The 27,302-nt window shown below is 41.6% G+C and overlaps 1 protein-coding gene across 1 annotated transcript; it reads left to right on the forward strand.

Moving 5' to 3' along the window:
• Gprk2 (G protein-coupled receptor kinase 2) lies at positions 1 to 26,836 on the forward strand. Its single transcript, XM_089265553.1, has 11 exons — positions 1 to 240; positions 21,716 to 21,811; positions 21,894 to 22,014; positions 22,096 to 22,677; positions 22,747 to 22,852; positions 22,925 to 23,114; positions 24,019 to 24,267; positions 24,329 to 24,486; positions 24,563 to 24,772; positions 24,837 to 25,100; positions 25,170 to 26,836. The coding sequence occupies exons 1-11, from the start codon at positions 189 to 191 to the stop codon at positions 25,260 to 25,262; spliced, it is 2,121 nt and encodes a 706-aa protein (XP_089121679.1). The 5' UTR covers positions 1 to 188; the 3' UTR covers positions 25,263 to 26,836.
• The last annotated feature ends 466 nt before the right edge of the window (positions 26,837 to 27,302 follow it).

Below are 27,302 nucleotides of genomic sequence, written 5' to 3' on the forward strand. Positions count from 1 at the left end.
CTTAGCTTCAGGCCTAACTAAAGCGGAACTGAGTTGTCTTGCCCGTCAGACGCAGCAGCAGCAGCAGAAGCGAAGGCAAAAGTTCAATCCCTAAAAGCCGCAGATTGAACAGCTAGAGCTGAGAGCAACGCGTGCTATATTTTCGAGAGCGCCAAAGGATTCATTAAAAAACCGCCAACCTGGAACTAATGGAATTAGAGAATATTGTGGCCAATACGGTCTACTTAAAAGCGAGAGAAGGTGAGTGCGAATTCCCACACAGACAACAGAGCCATCAAGCCATCAAGCAAACTGCCCGAAAACTACTCACGCAGCATAGCCGAGCCCGCATTTAGGCATCAAATCCTTTGAGGGACACGGCACGCGTGCTGAAGTGGCTCTGCGTTGGCACCTTGCCTTGACTGGAGGTCGGCCAGAGTCAGCCAGCTAGCCTGCCATCGATTTTTCTTTGGCTGTGATTTTCAGGGCGGGTGTTAATTGTAGTACAGCCACCATTCGCCCGCACCCAGCGCCCTGGGCTGGGGGCTGGCCTGGAGTGGGCCGAGTCTTGTAGTATGGCGCCTGGCACTGCGCTTTATCTAAAGTTAATGAAGCGTTAAATGTTTGCGCTCCAGCAACTTATTCATTTTCATGCTTCAAGTTACAGCTTTAAGTGCTCTATTTGACTCAGTACTCGCTGCTGGCAGATACTTGTTCAAGACATTCCGTTATCGAGGTCACACTTCAATTGCTGGGCATCCTATGACCAGCCAGCCAGCCAGCCAGCTAGCAGTCAAGTTCAGTGTCATTCACTCGGCTCGTCGCTTATGTAAAGCGAATGCAAACCCATGAAGATATTGCGAAATTATGCAGAGCGGTTCTTGGTACATTTAAAGTGCCTGAAGGTCACCTTCACCTTAAGTCAGTCAGCTGTGTGGTGTGTGCTTGGGGATAGGTTGCTGATATTACGGATAGAAAAGTATATATCCGTTCGTGCTGATTGCATGCACGATGATTTCTAATGACTGGCGCACATAAAAGATTCACTTAAATTACAACAACAACAAATAGGACTAGAACGGCTGGCAATCACTTATGATTCGCTTTGCTCAAGCAAATATATCAATATTTTGTGCTCTTGCTCAGGCTCGGGCTCAGGCCGTGCCAGCCAAACGAAAAGCGAAACGCAACTCAACGAGCTTCGGAACTTCGGAATGTATCCATCAGATACATTTGCACGCCGCTCAACAGATTTCAATGATAGAAACGTGCACGGAATTTCAATTTGTCTAGTTATGTAATATTTAAGAATGAAGGGGCTGTGCTAGACCAGAAGCAAAGAAGAGAGAGAGAGAGAGAGAGAGTGAGCGAGACGGGGCAATAAAATATAGATAAAATATATATGTATTTGCAATAGATTTAACAAGCCAAAAAGTGAATTTTTTATTTGAATTTGAAGGCAGCGACAGCAGCAGCAGCAGCAGCAGCGGCAGAGACAGCAGCAGCGCGACGTCAGCAATGGCCGCTGGCAAGAACGGCAAATTCGTTTTTGGCCAAAAACTTTTATTTTCTTTGGGACCTTTCGATGTTATCTTGAAAAGTTCTAACTGCGTTTCTTACTTCTGTTTTTCTCTCTAAAAGCATGATGCCTCACAACTTGTGTATTTTTACTTTTTGTACCAAAGCCCAAGTTTGACTACAAACTCTGAAAAGAAAGAACGAAAGAATGAAAAAATTATTCTAAAGAGTTGATTAACTGTTAATCAATCAGCATATATACAATATTTATAAGTATGACAAAATATGACAAGGTCGTCAAACTTTATAGTTTATAGGCAAAGTATTAGACAGATGCAAAGACGTAAATTGTTGAATAATGAGTAAATAATAATATATAATGGACTTTCAAATAGATCAGTCATAATGAATGAAGGCAACGATATTTATAGTAGATCTATAAAGTACATCTAAAATGAGAATTTCTTGTATTCCATTTCTATAATCATTTAATATTTATCTGCAATGATGCACAAATATCCATATGTATATCCATTACTCCATTATTTAAATAATTTCATTCAAGCTATTGTTCAATTATCAGCGTATTCACCTTTATGCTAAAAGCTTTTAAAAGGTTACGCACTTTATATAGATCAAATCGCTTTGAGAGCACTTTTCTACTCTGTTTACTGCGAATCTCTAAGCTTCGATGTCGTCTTTTGTCTTAATGCAAAAAAATTATGCTTGCATTTGGTTTTCTTTTTCTCTGCTGCATCTTAGTTGGGATTTTCTTCTCTTTCTATTGTCTTCTTCTTCTTATTTTGCATTAAGAAATGTGAATGCATTAAAATGAACGCAACGAGCAGAGAGAAAGAGCGAAAGAAATGGCATCATCTTCGATGGCATAAATTTTGCCTTAATGCGTTGCCATAACGTTGATTATATCAGAGTGAAAAGCGAGAGTGAGGGAGACAGACAATTTTAGACGCAAAATAACTACTTAAGCGAGGGCGTGAAAGAGAGGAAGAGAGACAGGGAGAGCGGGAGAACCGCATTTAAATTGCTGTCCGCTGGCAGCATAAAAGAGAATAAATTATCGAATGGACGCCCCAGCTGCGACCTCTGTGAAATTGACAATCGCACATCACAATAAACTAGTTGATGTTGGCTCTGTGTGGCGGCTTTTGGAGTTAACATTTGTGTGCTTAATTTCATGTAAATATTTGGCTAATGCCATGGCAAGCATTCGTGACGCCGAATGCATCCTGTTGCTGTCGCTGTTGCTGTTGCTGTTGGCTTCGCTTTGCGTTTCTGTTTCGCCTTGCACCCAGTTGGCGGCGCCCACTTGAGCTGTGCATCAGAGTCAAGCCGGTTGGTTCATTGACCGCTGGTCAAGTCAACAACTTGCGTCGGCTGTTGGCTGTTGGCTGTTGGCTGGTTGACTCTGACTGCCGCGTTGCCGTACAATACACGCCAATTCATTTCAAGTGGGTGTTCGCCTGTGTGTGTGTGTGTGCTTTGCTGTTGTAGCTGTTGCCATTGTACACTTTTTATCAGGCTAACAAGCCTTTAGTTATGTTGTATGCTAAGCAGCTCAAAAAACCTGTTGTTAATTATCGCACGCAATGCTACAATGCAACAAAAGCCGCTGGCGCGGAGGCGTTTCACATACCATGTCCAAACTGTTCCTCTGTGTGAGTGCGTGTGTGTGTGTTGTGGCAGTTCTAGTTGGGCGCACATTTTAAGGCCGCTAATTACTTGTAACTCTCAATCAGTCAGCCAGCCAGTGCCTCCGTCTGTCAGTCAAGCAGCCCGTTTAATATTTCAGTTAGCCCAGGCCGACTAATCAAGAAGTGCGATTCCTGTTTTGCCTGCTGCATGTCCTGGCCATGCGGCTGGGATCACGCAGTCCTGTGGGTGCCACGCATTGCGGTTTGCGGCGTGCGCTTATCTGCAGTTCAAGCACGTAGCATGCCACATGGTGCATATGCAGCAAGTGTCGTTGCAGCTGCCGCTGCCGCTGCCACTGTGTCTGCCGCTGCTGCAGCCCAATCACTGCATATGCGATTGCAATCAAAGCGAGCGTTGTTTGCAAATCAGAGACTCGTTGATTGCCACCGAATGTCATCAGAGTGGGGCACGCTAGAAGCCATTTTAATTATATGCAAAACGCTGCCAATAAAACAGAATTTAACAATCACAGAGATCTGAACACGCTGTAGTACAGTGAGTGATATATATCCGCTGACGGACAGCATTTCATTGTCTCTATTCATTAGCACATGACGAGATCAAAAAGTTTTCAGCGCGCCAGCGAATATACTCTGCAATGGCAGTGCTAGACGCAAAGTGATTCGACTTGATTGCCAGCTGGCATAATATACATAATTTGATGCCTTATGCAAAAACTTAAATCAAACCAAGTGCGAGAGTATATTATCGTCAGCGATTGCTGCGCAGCTTGTTTTTATTGGCATCACTTTAGAACTTCAAGAGATTGTCGTTGAAAACCGGTAGCCTCTTGGCAGCAGTTGCTGCTGTTGTTTTTTGCTGCTACCTGCTGCTGCCTGCTCTTGTACTTGAGACTTGAGACTGGAGAGTGGAGACGTTGTTTGTTTTTTTATTGTATTTATACTTTTGTTGACGTAGGCAAATATTAAATACTAAGACGTTGGCCCCCAAACACTGGGAATATGTTTTTTAGTGACGCGCTGCTGCGTCAGCAAATGAATATTTAATCGTTATATTTAATCTGCGCCCTTGGCGTATACGTAATCCTCGACTTATGAATATTAACTAGCGTCGTCTCAATCCAGCCATCCAGTGCAGCAGCATCGTAGAACTGGTTCTGTAATACTATCAAATGTTTGCGTATTTAGGTTATCTACTGCTCTTAGAAACAATAATATTAAGTAAATATAATACACATATTTTCATAGCACGACATCTCATTTTGCTGCTGCTGTGTGTGTGTGTGTGCCTCTTTTGTTTCGCTTGTCACTCAATTATTATTGTAATAAATTTGTGCTGTTTGTTGCTGTCGCTTGGGCTGCTTTTAAATTTAATTATTGGCAACGCTTGACATTCGAGTGCCATGTTAGCCAGTGAGTGTGATATGCGAGCGCATCGCTTGAATGCATGTAATTGAATGCATTGCCTGTTAATAAAAGTGTTTATTTTTGGCCGCGAGACAATGTAAATTACGTGTATTCTGTCACATTCAAGCGAGAAGAGAATTAAATAATTATAATTTCGAGCAGAATTAATCATTTAAAATCTTGACACATTCGAAGTGCAAACTTTAACGCATGCGAATTGATTTTAATGTCATTCAAAAGCGAATGTTCGCTCGATTAATATACAAAAATATCATGCACAACTTTAATTCTTTTGAATGTTAATCAAATATATAAATAATAGATGGGGAAATGGAAAATCCACAGCTCACACATATCATAACTGTAATTTGCACATTTATTATTATGGAAAACATTTGTGTTCTTCATAGTTGTCACATGTTTTCAATTTGGCAAAATACCTGGAATCGAGCAGAAATCAATTCCACACACAACTAATTAATACCGTTAGTTTAGCGCGTTGTTATGCAATAGGTAAAATACAAAAATGAATTTCAATAATTTTGCGCACGTAATGGCGTGTGCTGTTCACAATGAATGCAGGTAAACGCACGCACACACACACATTCAATACACTCACGCTTATTGGGGCAACAAAAGATGCCGCTGTGGCTGCCGCTGCCACTGCTTCTGTTGTTGTTGTTGATAAGCAATTCGAATTATGCACAATTTGTTCTGATCGCGCCAGCCGGCCATAAAGCAAAATTTTATCGATTGTTTTGACAATTAACTTTTTATTTTCTGCATTATTTATATGATGGCAGCAAAGCGAAAACATTTCTTACGCTAGCCGCTAGCTCAAATTATGATGAAATGTTTATTTTTTCGTTTCGTTTCGATTTGATTTGGATTTAATGTGTTTAAATTTGCGCCTGCCGAACACGGCAAAAGTCAAAAGATGATGCAGCAGTTTTCGCTCAGGTAGCTGTGATTAATTTTCTGACAGGCAACGACTCGTATACGCAACGAGATACTTCGAGCGGCCAGGACTTATTTGTCTTTGTTAAGCAGATGGCCTGGCTGGCTGGCAGCCCAGTTTCCGGGCCTACGATTTTATGATTGATGGACCAAAAAGGTGCTGCCAGCTTTTGGGCGTTTTATGAGCACTTAAGTACAACAGCAACAACAACAACAACAAGAAGATCCACCGAGCCGAGTTGGGATATCTTTAAATAAATATAACGCCCATAGTTTGCATTTCGTCCACGCCGAGGCTGTTCATACATATATGCATGCATTTATCTACATACATAAATATGCGAAAGCACTTTTCCCAGTTCATCCTGTTGCTATGTGTTTTATGCGTGAGCATAAAAAACGAACACCAAAAAAAATAGAAAGATAAAAAAACAGAGGAAAAGTATACGAATCTTGGCATATTTTATGCTTGTGCCCGTCATGAAAATGTAAGTGATGCTCTAAACAATTTTGCTGATGAAATGAAATTGAGTTATTCCATACGGTACACTCTCGCCATGTGAGCTAAAAATGCTAGAAATTCGAAGTGTGCGTGTGTGTGTGTAGAGAGAATTTAGCATGCTAAGGGCTAGAGCCTGTGTGGAGGGTATGCGAGTGCCAATCGCGTATGCGGAGCTCTTACATTCGGCTACAGTCGCTGATGGGCATATAGCCGAATGGCCAATGCATGTGTATCGTCGACAACGTGTCGTATGCGCAATTTTGCAATATAAATGACAACATTTCAGGTTTATGACATTCTGTGAGTCGCATGCACGCTACGCATATCAATTTCAATACAATATTTGACAGCACATCGAACACAACAGAACAACACAGTGCAACACACATTATTGCCAAATGCAGCAGAGAAACATTTTACACTTTATTGGTGTCAGCTATTTGAAATGTTGTCAACAGCTTCGGCCGATCGGCCGATATTTCAGCTGCCCCGGCGACGGCAACAGTCGCAGTTACAATTCCCCAGGGCAAATAAATAAATGTCAACGGCATAAGTAACCGCAAAAGGCGTCTCGCTTGCTGTCTTCCATTTATACATACTTTTTGTTGCTGCCTGCTTGCTGAGCCTAAAAAGCAATTATAAAATGCAAAGGCAGCAGCAGACTCACCTCTCTGTCGTCATCAGCTTGGCAATTGCATTTTGCTTCATAAGCATACGCAACAATAGGCACATACACAGCTATACTCGTCCTGCCCATCAGTTGTGAGAGGTTCTCAATGGCTAAAAAAAATAATAATAATGCAAAATAATGGGAGAAAAAATGCAAACAGAGTGCAAGAGGCAGAGATATAGTAAAGAGATTCTGTTTGAAATTGATTTTATTTATTGATAACAAAAGCTTTTCAAATGGCATTTTGCAAATGCAATTTTCAATTAAACTCTCGAGCTGCCATAGCAACAGTTTGAATGCAGCGACGCGTTGGCGTCCATTGACGGTTCGTATGGATTGCCCGCTGGCTCGTTGGCTAGTTGATTGCCTGGCTCTTCCAGTGGGTCCCATGTGGCCAAGCTGATGCTATACAAAAGGCAACGCGGTTCAAGCACGGCGACCGAGTGCAGCTGCTAAAACAGTCATAAACAAAGGCGAACGAAGCTACAATTTAATTGGATAATAAATTGAGTCAAGTGCTTTATCTAACCACTACAAATCTATTCGCACGTCGAGTGCTCAACATGCAACTAGGAATTACTCGGTCAGCCGGCTGGCGGCAAGTTAATAATAAATTCATGGCATATCTGCAATATGCATGCAACGAATTTCATATTCATATTCGCTGAGCCCGAATTCATTATGACAAGTATTTATTATTATGTCTTGCGATTAGAATGCACTCAAATTTTCTTTTGCCATTTCCCCAGTGAGTGGCGTTTATGTGTGGAGAAACAATAATTTGTTATAGATCTCAGGGCATTAATCTTTCGCTTTGCATTTCGCAATTCGTATTTCGTATTTCTCATTTTGTATTTTGCTTCATCCACTCAGTGTGTGTATGGCATTGTGGTATTCGCCAAACCAAATGCAGTGAACTTGCAATCAAACATAAAATGTTAACATGCCCCGGCGGGGCAGGGCCGAGAGGGCTGTCTTGCAACATCCCACTTGGGCCATCGTTCACTTGGCTGCTCAGCGCGCAAAGCTGCTGTCAGCGCCATATGTGCAAGTTGTGCGGTGCGCTCGACTTGAACTCTGAACTACAAGCGGCCATATGGTTGTATTTGCACTGCCGCATTTGCTGTTTGCTCTATGCTGGCCGAGTGCAAGCGGACGGGCGGACGGGCGGACGAATGGCCAGAGACTGCAAATGTAGTTGGCAATTAATTTCTTTTGGCTATTTACAACACCGATGCTAATTACGAACTGTATGGTTTTTGAGGTTGATATGGTTAGGCCAATTGGCATGCAGTATGTAAAGTGAATGACCGTTCAATTTCAATTCGTAAATATGAGGGAATGTTGTGTCGAGCGCAGTGTGGCGTATGAGCGATTACGTATACGTCAGCGCTATCGCATGGGCACACGCGGATTATGCGAAATTTAATTATAATTACGCTTAGCACTGTAATGCATTATTGTGGTCATATATGTATGTGTGTGTGTATGTTTGTAAGCCGACCAGGCTTATCCCAGCTTGACTAAAGTAATTGCTGAACAGTAATACGCACGTATGCATGCAGACGCGGCCTGTTTGAGAGAATTTGATAACGTTGTGACGTATTTGCTAGGCAGCTGTCAATGCATTTTGCATTGTCACTTAGCAGCAGACGTCAGATTGGCAGATTGACAGAGTGACAGGCAGAAAGCTGACAGCATGCGGAGCGTTGGCCCTATTGCCAGATTGCCGGTTTGTCAATCAGCAGTTTGTGCGCCCTTTTGGCATTATGCTAAATATAACATGGACAAAAACCCAGCACGCAAATAAGCTCAGCCCGAGCAAAAACAAATGTCACCGAGCAGAGCCGGTCACAGGTTGATAAGCGCTTCCACTCTCGCACTTTCAATAAATTCAGCTCTTAGTGCCTAGCAACGAAGCAACTTGTTGGCCTCTTTATCAGTCGCACGCACTGCTTCGGCAATCCGCAAAATGTTCTCCCATTTGGTTCACTTGACTGTGTGTGAGTTTGAGTGGAACATGGGAAACCTCGTCAGTTTGCTTACATTTTCCGAAAATTTGTAGTCCTGCAAATGCCTTAGATGAGGCTTGAAAATGTAAATAATGTAGAATAGATAATGAGGAATGACAGAGATGCTCTCCCTTTATGTTCTTGCTGGAAAATATTGCGCACTTTATTACGCATCTATTCAAATGAACCGCGATTCTATTGGGCTGTAAAAGCCATGGCCATCAATCGAATGGCTGCAAGATCTGCAGCAAATATTTGCTTATGATAACGAATGCAAATGCAAGGCAAGGCAAGGAGTGAAGCAGAGAAACGGCAAACAGTTAACAGCGAACGGTAAACAGCTAGCAGTTAACATCTATCATGTTGTACGGCTGTCAAATGAGCCACTGTCCGAACAAGGCCGAAACGAACCGCGAGACTGCGTGCGAATGCGGCATGTGGCATGGAGAGCCTGCACGAGCGCATATATAACTATTTATCGGGCAACAATCTCGAGCACATACTGCACATATTGCGGTATCTGAGCGAATTGCCCAACATGCAGTCGGCCGGCCGTTTAGCCAATCATTCGGTTAGTCGTTCATTCAGTTAGCTGAATGTTAAATTAAATCAAATGTTGAGCAAAATGTGGCGCATTTAATTGACTAACAACTTGGCTGGCTGTTTTTTTTTTTTTTTGACTGGCGCCCGGCGCTGCAATTAATGTCAAGTCACTTCAGGTTGCCACAGTCCGGACACTGATGAGTCGCCAATGAGGGCAACTAATAAAATTCATTCATAAATAATTCAATGGAATGCCCAAGCAGCAATTTATAACAATTTCGCATACGCCGTCAGCTCTGGCAACAACAACAACAACAACAAGAACAAGAACAACATCGACACGAAAACATCGAGAATTGTGCAGCTTAATTGATTTGTTTTGCACCCAATAGAGCGACATTTGTATACAAATAGCACACACACATATGTTAAATATACATGTACATATATATATAACTGTGCATGTATGTATGTTTATTTGCAGATAAACTTTTTGCGCTACTATTTGTCATTTAAATAACTGAATGGCCGTTGCCAAATTGACATCGATTGAGAATAATTGTCCTGTTCTTAAAAAAAAAAAAACGAAAAACAAACAAAAACAGTTTTTTATTTTTTTGATTGTTTTCCCTGTTATCTGCCGGCGGCCATATTTGGGCCACCTACAGCTTTTGCACCTGTTAATCGCTGTTATCTGTCGGCTACACAGTGTGGGCACGAATTTGATTGCAAATTGAAGCACCTGAAATCGGAAAGATCAAAAATAAAGCACATTGATTAAAGCGAACCGAATGTTCTCCCAAATGATAGCTGAGCCATGATTGATTATGGTTGGTATTCTTCGTATATGAAATTATACGAAAAAATATAATATACTTTATAAATAAAATGCACAAATAATGCAGAAGCAGATGTCAAGAGTGAATGATATTATTGAAAACTCAATACAATTATTTTATTTTTATTCAATATTCGTAAAAATTAATGGAATTCCGATTCTCAGTATAAGTATAATAGCACTTGTTTTTTATTTTTTAATTAAAAGTAATTGATATCCCTTAAAAATACGTCAGAAACGAGCTGCTGATGGTAGAAAAAGTTGCACAAAATAATTCGTTGTGTGTATTTTGTTTTTTGTTTTTTTCTTTCTCTGCTCAGTCAGAATTGTAATGGATAGCATGTTGGTATATTCGTAAATACACTGGAAATGTATAATTAATCACAAAACCAAAAAGCAATTAGTTGGAAAGAAGCTACTAGTTGGAGTAACTGTCAAACATAATTTTGTGTGCAGACCAAAATATATATGTATATGTATGTGTATAAAAAAAGAGATAAATCTGTTTGAATGTAACAGCTCGTCATGCGGAAAACATTTCTGTATTTTAGGTTTTATGTTTGCCTCTCTCTCTCTCTCTCTCGCATTGCATTTGCCGACAGCCAAATATGCAGCATTTTGGCAAATACTTTGACAGCTGCAATGCAATAGACGGCTTCACAGTAGCCGGTTTTTGGTCGGCCAGTCGACACAGTAGCTGTTGGCAGTTGTGCGTTTGGACCAGTCCAAAATGCGCCTGCATATCAAATCGCAGCCAGCCGTCAGCGCGTCGGCAAAATTATTTAAATTATGTACAAACTGCAAAAGTTGAACGGCAAAGTTGAAATGCCGGCCACGCGCCGCATGCCAAAACATTTTATTTATTCGTACGTCTTGGTTTCTGTTCAAGCTGGGGTGTTGCTCATTCTGTTTTTTGCTGTCGGCCACAAGGAATTGCATTTGAATATACCCAAATGCTTGCCCATTGACGAGAGAAACGTGAAATTTCTTTGATCTAATTTGTAAGTCAATCGCTCGGCATGCCAAAAATATTTACGCATTGTTCTATCCCATTCCCCGAGACTAAGGCGTTTGGGGGGCGTATGTATGTGGCTGTAACTTTTGTTGAAATTCACAGCAGAGCTAATTGGGCTAGTCTTTTGAACTATTGTCAGGCTTCAAATTATATATTATGCAAATTTGATTCTCTCTTATATGCAGTGCACGTTATATGATCAACTTTGCTTTTCTTTTTGATTCCCTCCCATACATATGAGAATCCTTTAACAAGCAGCAACAACAACAACATATTAAGCGGGCCTATTATGTTTCAAATACTTGAGCAAAAAAGGCATGCGAACTTTTTTTGGTCCAGCTATTAAGCCGCCTTTGATGTGAGTTTTTCAAAAAGCTAGCTCCTAGCTACAGCATTCCAAGGTTTTTCTTTTACCCGCATCGTTCGCCGTAAGGCAGGGGGCGGGGTCCATGGCAACAGTTTAAAGCAGCAACTGTCAAATTCGGTTTTGCCTGTCAGCCGTGACGTATGATTAATCAAATTGCGGCGCAACCAGGCGCCGTGGCGCTAGGACAGCTCAATGCGAATGCCGTTTTACATCATTATTTACTTATTGATTTTGCCCGTGTCACCGAATTCGTATTGACTCGGGATAACTAATACGACTCTGTTCGACTTTACCTGTTGGCCCAGAACAGGGTAGTCAGCCATCGAGTGTGCTCGTGGTTTGCTTTACGAAGCGACTTCAAATTTGATGAAGACGATGCCAAAAGTTTGCCCTTTTGCTGTTTTCTTTTGGCTGGCAGCTTGTGCAATAATTTTTCATATTCACGCCTTCGCGTTATTTTTATGATCCATGAAGGGTTTGTTGTTGTTGTTGTTGCCTTTGTCTCGACTTTATGTTAGCTGTCAGATATTTGCGCTTTTTATGGCCTCGTTACTTGCCACATTACGCTGTCTTGCGTCTGTGCTGGCCGGCTGGTCAAGCCATTGGGTTATGCAGATTGAATTGTGTTAGGATCAAGGCAAAAAAAAAAAAATGGAAGAAAATTATTAATATCAAGGAATCTGCTGTGCTTGGCCAGCTGCCAGCCCGCTAAAATCAATATAAGGCAGGCCCAAGTCAACACTATGAACTGTGTTCCGCCTAATTGAGGCAATAAAGTGCAGCTTCAATTATTATTATGGGAAAAGTGTTGAACGGGCCAAATGGCAGCCACTTCAAGCCGTGAACAAAAAATGCAAGCAAACTCTTGAGCCCATTGCTGAGCCAGCAGATACCCTAGACTGAGCTGAGCTCAAATCAGAGATAATCGATAAATATTCAGCTATATTCAGCTATAATATTTTATATTTTATTTGCTTATATCCCATTCGATTTCCATAGCCTTATTATACCCGATTCGTTAAGTGTATAGGGCATCCAAATATAATCGAAGGCGCACCGACTCGTTCTAGGTGGGCCAGAAGTGGTCGTGCGCTACCCACAATTTCCGTTTCCGCAATCAAAATCGAGATGTGAAAAAAAAAAACATTTGTGCGGAGCAGCTGCAAGTCCCTAAGAAAAAATTGATGGAATAGGAATAAAACGAAATGATGGAGTGAGAGGAAAAAAAGGCAGAAACACAAATTGTATAGCTGGAATTTGACAGCGCCATGGCGACTTGTGATTGGTTTTGCTTTGTGCTTTCATAGAACTCTTTCTGTTTGGCGTAGAATCTGTGCGATGTCGTTATAAAAGCCAGATGACCATAATGATTTGTGCTTGAGTATAGATCTGTCGCTGATTGGAGCCGCCTCTCTATAGAGAGTGCTTCTGTGTAAGTCAATAAATATATAAATACAAAATATATATATTTATCTGCGCTTGGCTTCATCTGTACAAGGCCAAGGCAAAGTTACGACTTGGCTCTCGTTTGCCCAAACTTTTTCGCCAATGTCAACATAGTCTCGTTGCCGTTGCAGTTGCAGCAGCTGCTGTATTGGGCAAATTCTTAGTTGCTGTAATTGCGCTAAAAATGTCATCAAATGCAGGCACACACACACTCACACACGCACACATATTACGAGCTGCACCTGATTTACTTTGAAAGTTAGGCAACTGCAGATGGCAGAATCTGTGCCATGTCGCCGTATAATACAATTTATGAAACTATTTGCTGTTTGGAGGAAATTGAAAAACTTCTAGCTGAGAAAAAGAAATAGGAATAAGAATAAGAAACGAGAGACTTTTCAGCTGAAATCCAAACAGTTGCCAGACGCAGCGAAACGTAGTTTAGTAATTGCAATCGAACGATATGCGAAACGAAATGCAATCGAAGAGTTGAGAGGGCTGCCAAAGCTAAACTTGAATGCAAGACTTATTTCCTTGTTGGGTTAGTGAAAGTCAAGATCTTGCAAAATACTATTATTGGAAACCCGTGGCAAGCCAACATCAAATATATTACGATTATCCATCCAGGCGGGCTTCTTAAGCTTCTGCTTCACGCACACGCACACGAACACACATTCACTCACGCATACACACGCGCACACTCAAGCATGCAGCGACAATTTCTCCGAGTGGCAAACGAGTTGCGTTCACGTTTTTGCGCTCGTGTAGTTCTTATAGCAACAAGAAAAAGAAAAAAATTATAAGAAGAAATGCGCTAGAATATTGCAATAACCGTAACGTGGCTAAGAGCCACGCCTGGTGCAAGGACTGCAGCACGGGCTGTGTGTGGGTACCTTAAGGGGGGCTAAGTTGCTGGTGGTGCTGCAGCTAAAGGCATCGCGCTTATAATTCTAATTGAATAAATTAAAAACTTGAAAGTTAAGCTGAAAAACTGCAAGAGTTTTCCTGCCTGGCGCGGTTGAAGAGGGGCTAAGGTGGGTCCAGTAAGTGGATTCTGAATTGAAAGAAAGGCAAAGTTGAAGTGAAGAGCATCGGAGAGTGGAAATGTTGAAATGAAGTCGCCGCTTAAGCAGCTCATACTTAAAAAGTAAATAAAGCTAATGAAAGACCAGCAATTTTATAGTAACTACAATAAAAAGAAACCCAATTAAAATAACTCAATTAAAAGTGAATGGAAAAAAATGCGAATTGACTCCAACGGAAAAAGTTGCAAGCAAAATAATAATAAAATGCGCCTTAAAGCGGTGAAGGACACGTTAAGTGAAATATGTACATCAAAATGAAATATTCTTAAGCGCCTTAAATATCTTACTTACATTTACGTATTACTTATTCACAAATAGCACCGTCGCTTCAAAAGTTTATGAGACAAAATATTCCCAACAGGAGCCGCTGGCTGTTTTGCCAAGCATGGCATTAAACGAAAATCCCAGCCGTAACATTTCACATAGACGGCGGCCGAGCCGACTGTTTCGCTTAATTATATACCTGTAATATATGTATGTATGCTTGTGTATTTACCCGAGACTTGGCCTTCTCTCTGTGCAGGAGGCGTGTTCCACCTGCCGGCCGTACAGCATGTCTGGCCCATGGCAGTTGAGTCAATATCTATTTGGTATGTGCGCGTACAATGCGTGTGGCTTGTTTAATTAAAAGCGACACATGGTAGCTCGGTCGGACCAAGTGCAAAAACATATTCGCTTCGCTGCGCACAAGACGTTGAAGAGCCGTTCCTAAGTTTTTAATAGAGTACATCAGCTTTTCGAATTGGAACTTTTTGTGTGCGAGTCTCGGCCCGAGGTTGTTGTTGTCTTCCGTTTGACCCCACATACGAGCCATTCTGCTGACCATTCTCTTCGAACTGCTCGTCGCTCCGGCTTTGCGTTGATAAGCAAGCACTGGGACGATCTGTTTTTATGCGCTCCAGGGCAGACAACTCACATGGGAGCCATTACGCATACGCAGCGTTGCGTATTCTTTTTATAATGCTTACGTTTAGTTTATTGTGGAATTTACGACAAACCATGCTGCATATAAAAACTTGGCAACTCACGATGCGGTGCTTTGGCCATGTTTGGCCAGGTGGCCAAATAAAGTGCTCTGCGAAATTTAAAATTTTCTGTAAGCAGCTTATCAGTCCAACAATCAAAGTATCTTCAAACGTTTTATTTGTTATTTGCAATCTCCGAAGCATGATTACACCAATGCGGCTCAGAACCTAAGTAGCTAAAGGAAATGCGCACTCGATGCGCAAATAAATAAACAAATATTTTGTTATGCTGTTAGAGAGTGGCACAAGTTGTTTACGCGTTTTCGCCGAGCTGCTAAGCAGCTTCTGCATGTGGCAAGCAGCGCCCTCAAAGGCTTTGTTGTCGCAAACGAAATCTTAAAGTCTATGGTGGGTCGCATACATACATACATCTCGAGGGCTATAAGTCTATTGATATTAGTTTTCGGTTGAACTTTTCAATTATTAGTTGGTTGAATTGCTTTGCCGCCGCTGTGGCCATTAGGAAACCGACGCGAGACGCCATTATTGTGTCTCGCAGTCTAATGGAGCTTGAAAAAACAAAAGCGACAATGCTGCTGAGAGGATTCGGGGCGACGCTAACGGCGAAGGTCGAGCCCACGGGCCAGGAGAAGTGAGACGAATTAATAATGCCATCAAGTTGGCAATAAGAATTTTTTTTGCTTTTTAACGGTCGGAGCACACATCCCGCTGTTTTATGGGCAACCCGACTAATTTCACTATTTCTCTCAGCCAAGTGGCCCCACAATTTGCATAGCCATAGATGTGCGAGTGTGTGGGTGCCTGCGTCTATATGAGTTATTGTATACCCTATGTGTGTAGTCTATGTGGGAGAGAGAGAGATAGGAATTTGTGCCATTCTTACGACATAATAATATTTAATAATTATGGGCTAACATATACAGATATGCATACATATCATTAAAGTGGGAGCTTAATTAAATTCAAATAGCAAAGGCTCTCGTTATTAAAGAAATGATAAGATATGAAGTTCATGTTTGGCCTATTTATGCTAAGCACTGCGACTACGTCATATCTGTTAATATGATGTTAACTTTTATCTATGGACATTTATTAACTTTTCTACTTCTGCTCATATGCCCTTATCAATGCAATGTAGGGTAGCATTTTCTATCGATTACTCCCGTGCCAGCATATTTGTAAAATTTTTTTCTGGTTTTTTTTTTATTTTTTTTTTTTTGCTACTTGAGCAGCCATTGCAAATTTTGCGATGCGATTTTATAGAATTTGCTGCCTACGCGTAGAATTTTAATGAAAAAACGCGCCCCGGCAATTGAATTTAAATTGAGTGGTGCTGCGGGTGGTGCTGTTGCTGGTGGTACGAGTGGTGCTGGTAGAGATTTGGCATGTGTTTTATGAGCTTGGCCATTCGGTGTTTTATGATACAGCCTTCGATACGTTAATATCTTAAACATAATTAATTTGTCTGTGTCAAGGACGAATCCTCGGCGCTCTTCCATTCACATTTCCGATGGCCGGCGGTCTGTTTCCGTTCTATTGCCGTAATAAATTGCATTTTACGGCCTTTGCTGTCCATTAATTGCTTTCATAAGAAGCCCGCATAACAGGCAACCTCTGCCGCTGAGGATCCGCGCAGTGCAGCCCAAGTGGACCATGCAGAGAAATGTAATTTTATAATTCCGATTACGAAATGAATATTTAAATTGCTATTATCAACAGTCATGGCATTTAATGGCTCTATACACACACGCGCGCGCTCGCGTCATTTCAATGCGCGCAATAAACATTGCCGAGATGGGCGTGGCTGGTGTCCAGATTTCAGTCGAACGAATATTTACATTCCGACCACCCACCGAGACGGACGTTAGCCGCATGCCCAAAATCGATTTGTGACAGCCAATCAACTGTTCGCAGCCTTTTCGATGGCCTGGAGCTTAACTTTTATAGCTTTTCATTGATATTCTCAATATTTTTAATGCTTATTTAACAGTAATAATTAATTAAATGCGCACTCGGCTGTAGGTAAATGGACTGTGTGACGTCGATTGCTTACCCTCCAATAACGCTCAGCCTGCCCTGCCCCGCGCTCCCGCTGTCTACTTGCTATACTATGGAAGTTTTCCCATTTATTCTTATGGCTAAATAAATGCCTCGGCTGGCGTTTTTTTTTTTTATTTTTTTCAATGCTGTAGAGGTGAATGCTCAAATAAAACTAAAAACAAAAATATTTGACTTGAGGAAAAATAAAAGAAATAAACGAGAAGCAATGCATTCCGAATAAATGGGAAAAATATGGAAGAGAGACAGAAAGATAATGAAGAGCTAGACGAACTTAGGGGAAAATTAAGGACGACATCGAAAGTAAACAAATCTTAATAAATATAATTGATATTAATCAAAATTCAGTCTGAGTTCAGTAGCTAATTAACATAATAAATAAATGTATAATAATATAAATATTTTTAAGTTTTCAATCCGCGTACACAAGCTAATAATTAGATGTTAATACGGCTAAAAATAATTTGAATAGTTAGAAAACAGGTGCGAATTGATAAAAGGCCGGTGTCGTCATTCCATATTTCGGGCATAGCTGAATAAAGAGAGATATCTAATATACCAGATATTGGTTCAGTGGCCATGATCCGTTAATTTATTATAATATTATTTCATTTAATGAAATCTGTCTGACAGTAAATTTTAATTAAAAAGGGGAGATGGAGACATGGGAAGAGAGGAAGCCAAAGAAGAACACACGCGTTATGTCGCTTATGTTTTGCACGTTGCGTATACGCACCGTGAACCGCGCTTTAACTTGACGAAATTGAAGACTGATGCTGGCCTTTGGGCCAGCTGCTTATTATGCCGCATTTAACCTCGGTTCGCGTCTTCTCTGCCTGAATAACGAGTCGGTCATAAATAATTGCAGCTAACTGTTGTTCGCTCCGTCTTTCGCTTCGTCTCTCCACGCTGCTCATCTTGCTGAAAAATGACAGAAAATTATACAAAAAGGCAGAAGAGGATGCGGAGTCTGGGACTGTGGCTGTGGCTATGACCGTGACTGTGGCTCGGCGTGCCGGCAACAATTTGACGCTTATAAATTATGTCACATACTTCTTGGTGGCCAGTGTGAAAAATTGATCAAATTGCGGGCATGGCAACGGCTAAAGTTTGCTGGCCAAAACTTTTAATGCTTATCGATAAATTTGCAATTTCTTCAAGCTGGTCGCAACCTCGTGATCTATGTGATTTACTCAATGGCTGGATGCGGCTGAACAAGCGCTAATCTAGTGACAACTTGTTGAGCTATAAATTAAATGTAGCCTCCCTCCTGGCGGGGCCATTGTGTTGTCTCCGTCTGTGTGGATATATGTGTAGGTGTGTGCGTGTGTTGCCATTGTTTTCTTTAGTTGTGTCGACGCCAGCTCGACTACTCAATTAGCCGCCAGCGTTGCGGCCATTGCAGCTGCCTGGCGACGTTGCTGACAAATTGCATTTGCTGCCAGTTGACATGCAGACAACTACTCCTTGTGTGTGTGTGTGTCTGGGGGCGTGATGGCGAAGGGGCGGGCGGCCGTCGGTCTGTACACCATGAATGGCCAACGGAAGCCGACGCAATTTTTCCCATTGATTGGTTTTAATTAGTGAAACCATCAGACACAAATTAGCCTTGCGTCTTCATTAATACTTTTTTTTTTATAGCCAACTCGCATTTATTACTCTCTCTCTCCCCGTTTCTGAGCGGGAGAACGGCACGTGCTGATACAACTTTTAGTGACAGCAACTAACATAGTAATAAAAAAATATCATTTAAAACACTTCGTGAACTTCAGTAGGTTTTATGTTTTTTTCTGAACAACTTGCTCTTGAAATAATAATTAAAAAAATAATAATAATAAAAGGTTATTTTGTTGTAGCCATTAAAAAGGTTTTTTTTTATGGCATTTTAATTTGTATGATTTACAGGGTATTAACTCGTTCTACGTGCCCCACATAAATATTGCAACTTTTTTGGAATTTTGCAAAGGTTGTTATTATTGCCATTAAAGCAGCTTTGAGCTCTTTTCGCAGCTCCGGGGCATGTGGCATGTGGTAAGTGGCAAGTGGCAAGTGGCAAGCGCAACTGAACGGCTTAACTGACAGCTGCAACCGATAAGCTCATAAAAATAGCACACAATGGGCCAACTATGTGAGTTTTAAGTGCAGACATTAAAGCACTTGCTGCGCCATTCCCATTGAATTGTTGCGCTCCTTATGCATCATTCAGCAGATCTCTTCAACTCTTTGGCTGAGAAGTTTTGCTGCTTCACATGGTTTTATATGTATTATTATGCGGAGTCCCTTGTTGCATGTGGCAGCGCTTGTTTGCATTCCATATCTGCTGGAGTTTTAGTTTCCCACAGTTAATTGTTATTTGTGAAAGTTTCGGCCATTCCGTACATCCCACGTCCAGAGTCTTTGTTATCGTCCGGGCTTAACGAAACTTTATCATCTGCTTATCCCTTGCTCTCCATCAGCTTAGCGAAAAGTTTTTCTTGGCATTTCCATTTCGACCAAGATGCTTCAGTTCAGTCCAATTCCACTAAAAGCCAAATCAAAAAGCAAGCCAACTGAATGGCCAACACCTCGACGCCCCCTGGCCTGGCCAGAGCTGACTGAGCTGCCTCAGCTGTTACTGGCTGCTGACCAGTTTGCTCTTCAAGTTTCTCAAGTTTATTTTACATAATTGCACTGCCACTAAATTAAATGCGCACGCACAGAGTCAGGCGTTGCCACGCCCCCCAAAAATAACCAAATACCAGCTCAACTTGAAACTTCGGGGAGCAACCTTAAAGCGCCAGAAAGTTTACGAGCTGCCCCTCGTTAACTAATACAAGTCGCCAACGCTCGCTTAAGGCTTACTCATGCAAGTGTGTGTGTGTGTGAGAGTGAGAGTGTGTCTGTTAGATAGAGATGAGTTTCTATGAAGGCATTGACTCACGAAACTTTTGTAGAAATCATTTTATATTTTAAATAAATTGTAATAAATGTTTACATATAATTTTGTTAATTTTCTTTTATGAAATATTTGTTTTTGCAATAAATGTAGTCTAAATATTAGCTAGACGCACATCTCTAACCTCTATCGAGTTGAAGTTTAGAGATTCTTGAAACCTTTCTTTTCACATCGCCAAATGCAGTCCAATTGCGTTCACTCAACTGTAAACCATTCGTAATATTCAAGTATATTTCAGTGTGTATGTGTGTATTTATGGCTCTGCATGTGTCTGTGTGTGTGTGTGTGCAAGTAACATTTAAACTGCACACACATCTGACATGCCGTTCTATGATGAGTTGTATGTGCCCTACGGTGCGGCCACGCCCACTTAGGCACTCGAATGCTGAGCGGCGGTTAGTGTGTGGCTTGCTTGTGAGTGTGGAGTGTATGTGACGTATGTGTGTGAACGCGCGTACGTGTATATGTGTGCATGTGCGTAGCTATAGCATACTTTTCAGCGCTGCCAAACGAAAAGCTGTCCGATTGAGTTTCGATCTTTTTCGACGTGTTTTTTGTTTTCAGTTTTACGCAGCCAATGCTTGCATCTATAGTTAACGCATTGATTTCGATTTGACTGCTTTTGACATTTATGCTCTGCTGCTGCCGCTGCTGCTGCTGCCGCTGCCGCTGCTGCTGCTTGACTGCTCCTTCGAGCTCGTGCGTCCTTTATGCTGTCTAAATCGATTTACTTGCTACATTTTATGACTTTACTATTATCGACAGACCAGTCGGTCAGAGCAAATCCGAGTGCCGCACTTGATTTAGTGATTTAGACATTGTTGGCTGCCTTTTTGTGTGGTTTCTTGGTCAAATTATTGAATTGACTCCGTTAGATTGCAGAGGAATAGCAAGAGAGCTCTTTGAGGGCTATAGCAATGGCTACTACACCCTACCTATTCATTTTGTTATCAAATTAACATTTGCTCCCAGCGTCGTCACTTGAGCTGTTGCCAATCTCATGATCTCCAATTAAATTCGTTTAATAGCTGAGCTTAGACTACTTATATATGTATTTATTAAAAGCCTTAGCAGCAGCATAATTCTATCTTAATGCCAGCATTATTAATTCTGACAAAGCCTGTCGGCAATTGCAATCTCATATTCCGGCAATGAAGCCAGGCAGACTAGAGTGCTAAATTATCAACAAGCACCTGCTGTGGCATCGAGTGTCAAACATCAGGAGTTTACCGCCGGACATTGTAAAATACCATGTATTGAGGCACAGTCTAGTTATTTGCCACAATGGGGCGAATGGAGCGTGCTTCATCTCTGATTATTTAATCATATGCTATCAATATTCTCATAAATCGTCGAAGCTGCACTTATCTGTGCTTGATTGCGGCAGCAAATGCACAAAATAAATTGGATATGTGCATTGAGCTGAGGAAAACGCAAGAATTGCTGACAGCTGGTGGAAGGAAATATTGCTTGAAGTGGCTATGAAATGTCAAAATACTTTAGTTAGTATTTGCTGAAAATATAAACTACATATATTTAAAACAGGATTGTAGTTGAGGTTTGTGAGCTACAGAAGAACTTTAATAGGGGAAACTAAAGAAGTAACGAATCCAATGAGCCGAATATCCTTAATGAATTTGATTACACTCCTTACATATGAAATACATATTATTATTTAATATTCATTTTAGCTAATTTAACATTTATTTTCTCTATTTTTTTAGGTGGTTCTGACAGCAACAAGGGAAAAAGTAAAAAATGGCGAAAAATATTACAATTTCCACACATATCGCAGTGCATCCACCTGAAAGACAAATTAGGTGAGTGAGAGAGAAAAAAATAGAGAGCTAAAAACGTGTTGTATATTAATAATGTTTATTTGCTTATCGCTTATCGAAACAGACATAAGCTATGGCTACGTGATAGACCAACAGCCGATTGGTCGTGAGCTCTTTCGTCAGTTCTGCGAGAACAAGCGGCCCGTTTACTTTCGCTACATCAGCTTCTTGGATCAGGTAGTGAAGTAAGTGAGAGGCAGCAACAGTGGATGCGGGGGGGGAGTGGCAGAGTTGGTTATTAATTGAAATCCTTACGGCATTCGCAGATATGAGATCGAGTTCATTGTGAATCGCATATTCATTGGACATGACATTGGGCGGCGCTTTTTGAACATTGAGCCACAGGCGGAGCTGCGCAACGGCGACGGCGAGGGCGATGGCCTGGATCTGGAGACGCGCGAGGAGCTGCTGCTGCACAGCAGCATAGCCAATGCAACTGAAACAGCTGAGACTGAACACTGTAACAATACCACCGCCAACAACTGCAACAACATCAACAACACCAACCACACGAAGCTGCAGCACGACACCCACAATCACAACGGCGAGGATGCGGCGCTGGCGCTGAATGGCGGTGATGGCGACGTGGAGAACGATGGCGACGAGGGCGTTGTATGCGAGGGCAGCCAGGATGCGAAAAAGGGCGGAGGCGCTGCCTCTGCTGCCGGCTCGGGCTCGCCGTCCGACGAACTGGTTCTCGATGTGCTCAACGATGATCTCATTGCACAAGTTCGCAGCAAGCTAAACAGCGGCGGCAAGGACATCTTTGCCCAGTGCGTGAAGGCAGTGAAGGCGTTTCTGGCCGGCGAGCCCTTCCGCGAGTTCGAGAACTCCATGTATTTTCACCGGTGCGTAGCGCATGCCGTACATAAAGGCGCAATTCGAATCATTTGATTAATTCACACATGCCATTGCAGATATCTACAGTGGAAGTGGCTCGAGGCGCAGCCCATCACATATAAAACCTTTCGCATGTACCGCGTGCTGGGCAAGGGCGGGTTCGGCGAGGTCTGTGCCTGTCAGGTAAGTGGACAATTGGATAACAGCGCATACACACGTGTCCATTAACGCGTCATCCTTTGCTGTCGCTCGCAGGTGCGCGCCACTGGCAAAATGTACGCGTGCAAAAAGCTGGAGAAAAAACGCATAAAAAAGCGTAAGGGCGAGTCCATGGTGCTCATTGAGAAGCAAATACTGCAAAAAATCAACTCACCATTTGTTGTCAATCTGGCCTACGCATACGAGACAAAGGACGCGCTCTGTCTGGTCCTGACCATAATGAACGGTACGTATTATCCAGTTAGCGCAGCCCCACAGAGAATAAAGTGAAATGCAGCCGGTGGCTATGAAGCGCATGCTCTAAACAATGGCACGTTCGATTGAAAGGACACAGTCATGAATAGAATTGACATTGGATGTCATCCGTGCGCCCATTGCCCATTGGCTCTGCAGATAAGAACGCAGCGCTCGCTGGCCACTCCAAGGACCCGAGCTTATATTGGCACAATGGAGCTCTCCTATTTCAGATCATATGTTGGCCAGCAGCTGGCTTTTGCACCGACGATTTTTAATCCAGTGCCAAGCTAATTGGGTTTACAGTGCCGGAAGCATACAAACAAACACACACACAGACAGAGAGAGAGAGAGAGAGAGAGAGAGAGAGAGAGAGATTTAGCGTGGTCATTATGCCTAACAGGCAGACATCAGTTTCATTTGGATGCATTCATAAAAGTGATAGCAAATGAAATGTGAATGTGAGTGTGAATGTGGGTGAATGTGTAATTCTCGCCTTTTGCATTGCTCCGTTTCTCATTTTAATTAAATTCCAACATCCTTTTTGTTCCTCGCTCATCCGATTGCCAATCGATGTTGCCATTCAGCCGAAAATTAAATTAAAATGGAACAAAGCAAGCAGGCTCAGCATTTTGGTAACCCTAGCAGCGCGATATACATAATTAGAGCGCTTCCTGACTTCAAGGGTCGGGTCGTATTAAACAAAAATCGATGCGTGAAGAAGGTTAACGAAATTCCACTTCAAAATTCACTGCTTAATTGAACATGATTGAGAAAGTCGGCACGAACTTCTCTGAGCTGTTGACTTCTTTTACGATTAAAGTAAAGAACCGTTATTTACTTCTCATTATCAGCTCAACACAAAACAATTTAAAATTCTCAAATTTTCTTTGCAGGCGGTGATTTAAAGTTTCATATTTACAACATGGGCGGGGAGCCCGGATTCGAGCTAGAGCGTGCCCGGTTCTATGCAGCGGAGGTGGCTTGTGGACTGCAGCATCTGCACAAGCAGGGCATCGTTTACAGGGATTGCAAGCCGGAGAACATACTGCTGGATGATCACGGGCATGTGCGCATCTCTGATCTGGGCCTGGCTGTGGAGATTCCCGAGGGGGAGATGGTGCGCGGACGAGTCGGCACAGTGGGTAAGAGACAGTGCTCCAATTAAAAAGAATTATTTAATTGATAGATACTTAAATCAAACAGGCTACATGGCGCCGGAAGTTATAGACAATGAGAAGTACGCCTTCTCGCCGGATTGGTTCAGTTTTGGATGCCTGCTGTATGAAATGATCGAGGGTCAGGCGCCGTTTCGCATGCGCAAGGAGAAAGTGAAGCGCGAGGAGGTGGATAGACGTGTTAAGGTTCGTTAAAAGTCTCTAGCCTAAACAAGAGCCAATAATAATAATGAGAATCATATTAAATCAATTTCATTTGCAGGAGGATGCCGAAAAGTATTCGAGCAAGTTTAATGATGAAGCCAAATCAATGTGCCAACAGCTGTTAGCTAAATCGATAAAGCAACGCTTGGGCTGCCGCAATGGGCGAATGGGCGCCCAGGATGTGATGGCGCATCCGTTTTTCCACTCGACACAGCTGAATTGGCGACGCTTGGAGGCGGGCATGCTGGAGCCGCCCTTCGTGCCAGACGTAAGTAATACGCCGAGCCAAATCAATAACGCGCCACCTAAACATTATTTCATGCCGCCAACAGCCGCACGCCGTTTACGCCAAAGATGTGCTCGATATTGAACAGTTCTCGACTGTGAAGGGCGTCAATATCGATGAGTCCGATACGAATTTTTATACGAAATTCAATACGGGCTCTGTATCCATTTCATGGCAAAATGAAATGATGGAGACCGAATGCTTTCGCGAGCTGAACGTCTTCGGTCCCGACGAGAGTCCCACGCCCGACTTGTTGATCAACGCCGTACCGGAACCGGACAAGGCAGGCTGCTTTCCATTCAGGCGCAAGGTAATGATTAAGCACACTCCGTTAATTCTTTTATAATGACTGACGTTTTGTTTCTTCTTTTATTTGCAGAAGAAGCAGCCGGCTCGCACTCAACCCATACCCATTCCTGAGCACCTGCTAACCACTAGTCACAGCGTGTCATCCACGACGGTCGAGAGCTGATAGCATAGATTAGTTAAAGCCCAAACGCCTAACGTACACACATAGAACGAATTGTGACCCACACGCGCACAATTAACATCCAACCCCAAAACCAATCAAAGCCCCCATTAGGAGCGAAGCGCACAGAGCGCAGCACAACTGAAACTCATTGCAAAACACGAACAACAGCTACCATAACAATAAGTATCACAAGGACGGACATTATTAAAATTATATATACATATATATGTATATATATATATAAGTGTGTGTGATGATTAACTATGGAAGCAAACAAGGATGGAAGGGATCCGAACAACATGCAAAAATTAATTTATAAATGTTTTCACAAGCGATACAGACTCACACAACTTTGGGAGTACACTGAGAGAAAGGCACGTTAGGTGGTTACTTAATCAATGGATGGTAGTAGAACACATACCATAGCATACTATACCATAGCTACTTATTAAACAAGTACGTTTTCATGGTAACTTAAAGGCTACAAAGCGAAAACTAAAAACTAAACTAAACTATACAAAATAAAAACAAAAATAAATACATAATGAAAAGCGCAAGCCAAATTGGCCGTCAGTTTGTCATAGCACATAAAGTAATGTTACTTAAGACACACACAGACACGCACACACAAGCATATGTATGCTGTTTAAATATGTATACAGAAACTACATAATTTAATATAAATTTATACAGACACGCACACATTTCTCTGTAGAGGGCAGTCTAGAGGCAATGCCGGAGTAACGAGTGTAATATTTGTAAAGTAGTTTTTGTGCTCAACGTGTTATTGCAACGTGTGGGGGAGCAGAGGCGGGCGGTCAGGGGGGAGCTAATGCGTCAGGTGTTTTAGTTAGCGTGTTAAGCAAATGACATAAATACTCGAACAACTTTAATGCATTTTTATTGAAATACTTAACATAAATAAGTACATACAACTCTACATATATGTAACATATATTTATATATATATACATGCATACATATATATATATATATTCATGTAAATGCTTACATAAATGAATGTACATTTATTCACATACATATACATATACCATTTTTATAATTGCCGCACACTTTTCCTACGCTTTTCAATGCTCTTCAAACAATTCTGTTGCCTAAGTTTAAGTTGACTGCAATTTGTTCATTAGGATTTTGCGAACGTGATTATTGATATTTGTTGTTTTGTCATGCAATACTGTTGCATACATGCCACAGCCTACGCTCGAGCAGGAGGCCGTTTGTGTGCGTGTGCCTGTGTGTGTGTATGTATACATAATACAATTTTGCATGCTGCAAACGATGCCAGCTAATTGCTAATTGAGACGTCGGCTAGTGTTTAAGAGTTCTGTGTATAAATGTGTAGTGTAGGCATTTTTGTAATTAGCAACAAACAATTAAAAATAAAGGAGAATTTATTATGTTACTCATTGAATGCAAATCGGGTACGATTTCAGCTTCCCATTCGCGGGTCAGTGCGAATGCGAGACAAACACATTTAGTTGCAATTCAATTCATTTTTGGCACAATTAGCTAAAATTAGGGTATACAATGGCAACAAAAAAGATTTATAAATGGGAGAAAAAAAAGAAAGAACAAGAATCAACAATTTACATAAATATTACAATGAATGAAGCACAACCCAAAACAAAACAAACAAAAAAATGTCAAACAAAAAAAAAAAAAAAAAAAAACGCCACAAGCTCGAAAAAAGCATAATTGAATTTTAGCACAAAGGAATCAAAGCAAGCGCCGAAATATTTATCTATAGTAATTAAAGGCATATTTATAGATCATAATAATAAATACCAGATATACAAACATAGTCTACTGTGTAAGAGCAATTAAATGCGAAACAAAAACAAAACCAACATTCAACAAACAAAAGAGAAAAAAATAAAAACAATAAACGTATTTAACTACAACAATACCCAATTGTCATTTCATTTGTAAGCTCGACATTATTGATTATATTGGCATTGCGATTATATGGATGAGCTGTCAATTTAATGAAATATCGCACTTACTCAAAGCTGGATTTCT

The sequence above is a fragment of the Drosophila navojoa genome, chromosome 2 (assembly GCF_054131105.1).
Source record: "Drosophila navojoa isolate 15081-1374.11 chromosome 2, UAZ_NAV_1.0, whole genome shotgun sequence".
Taxonomy (NCBI): Eukaryota; Metazoa; Arthropoda; class Insecta; order Diptera; family Drosophilidae; genus Drosophila; species Drosophila navojoa.

Excerpts from the sequence above, each read along its gene's own strand:
- Gprk2 (XM_089265553.1), top strand. The coding sequence starts at position 189 with ATGGAATTAGAGAATATTGTGGCCAATACGGTCTACTTAAAAGCGAGA. Across the intron at positions 22,853-22,924 it reads GCGAGGTCTGTGCCTGTCAG|GTGCGCGCCACTGGCAAAAT; the intron begins GTAAGTGGACAA and ends TGTCGCTCGCAG. Across the intron at positions 25,101-25,169 it reads GCTTTCCATTCAGGCGCAAG|AAGAAGCAGCCGGCTCGCAC; the intron begins GTAATGATTAAG and ends TTTTATTTGCAG.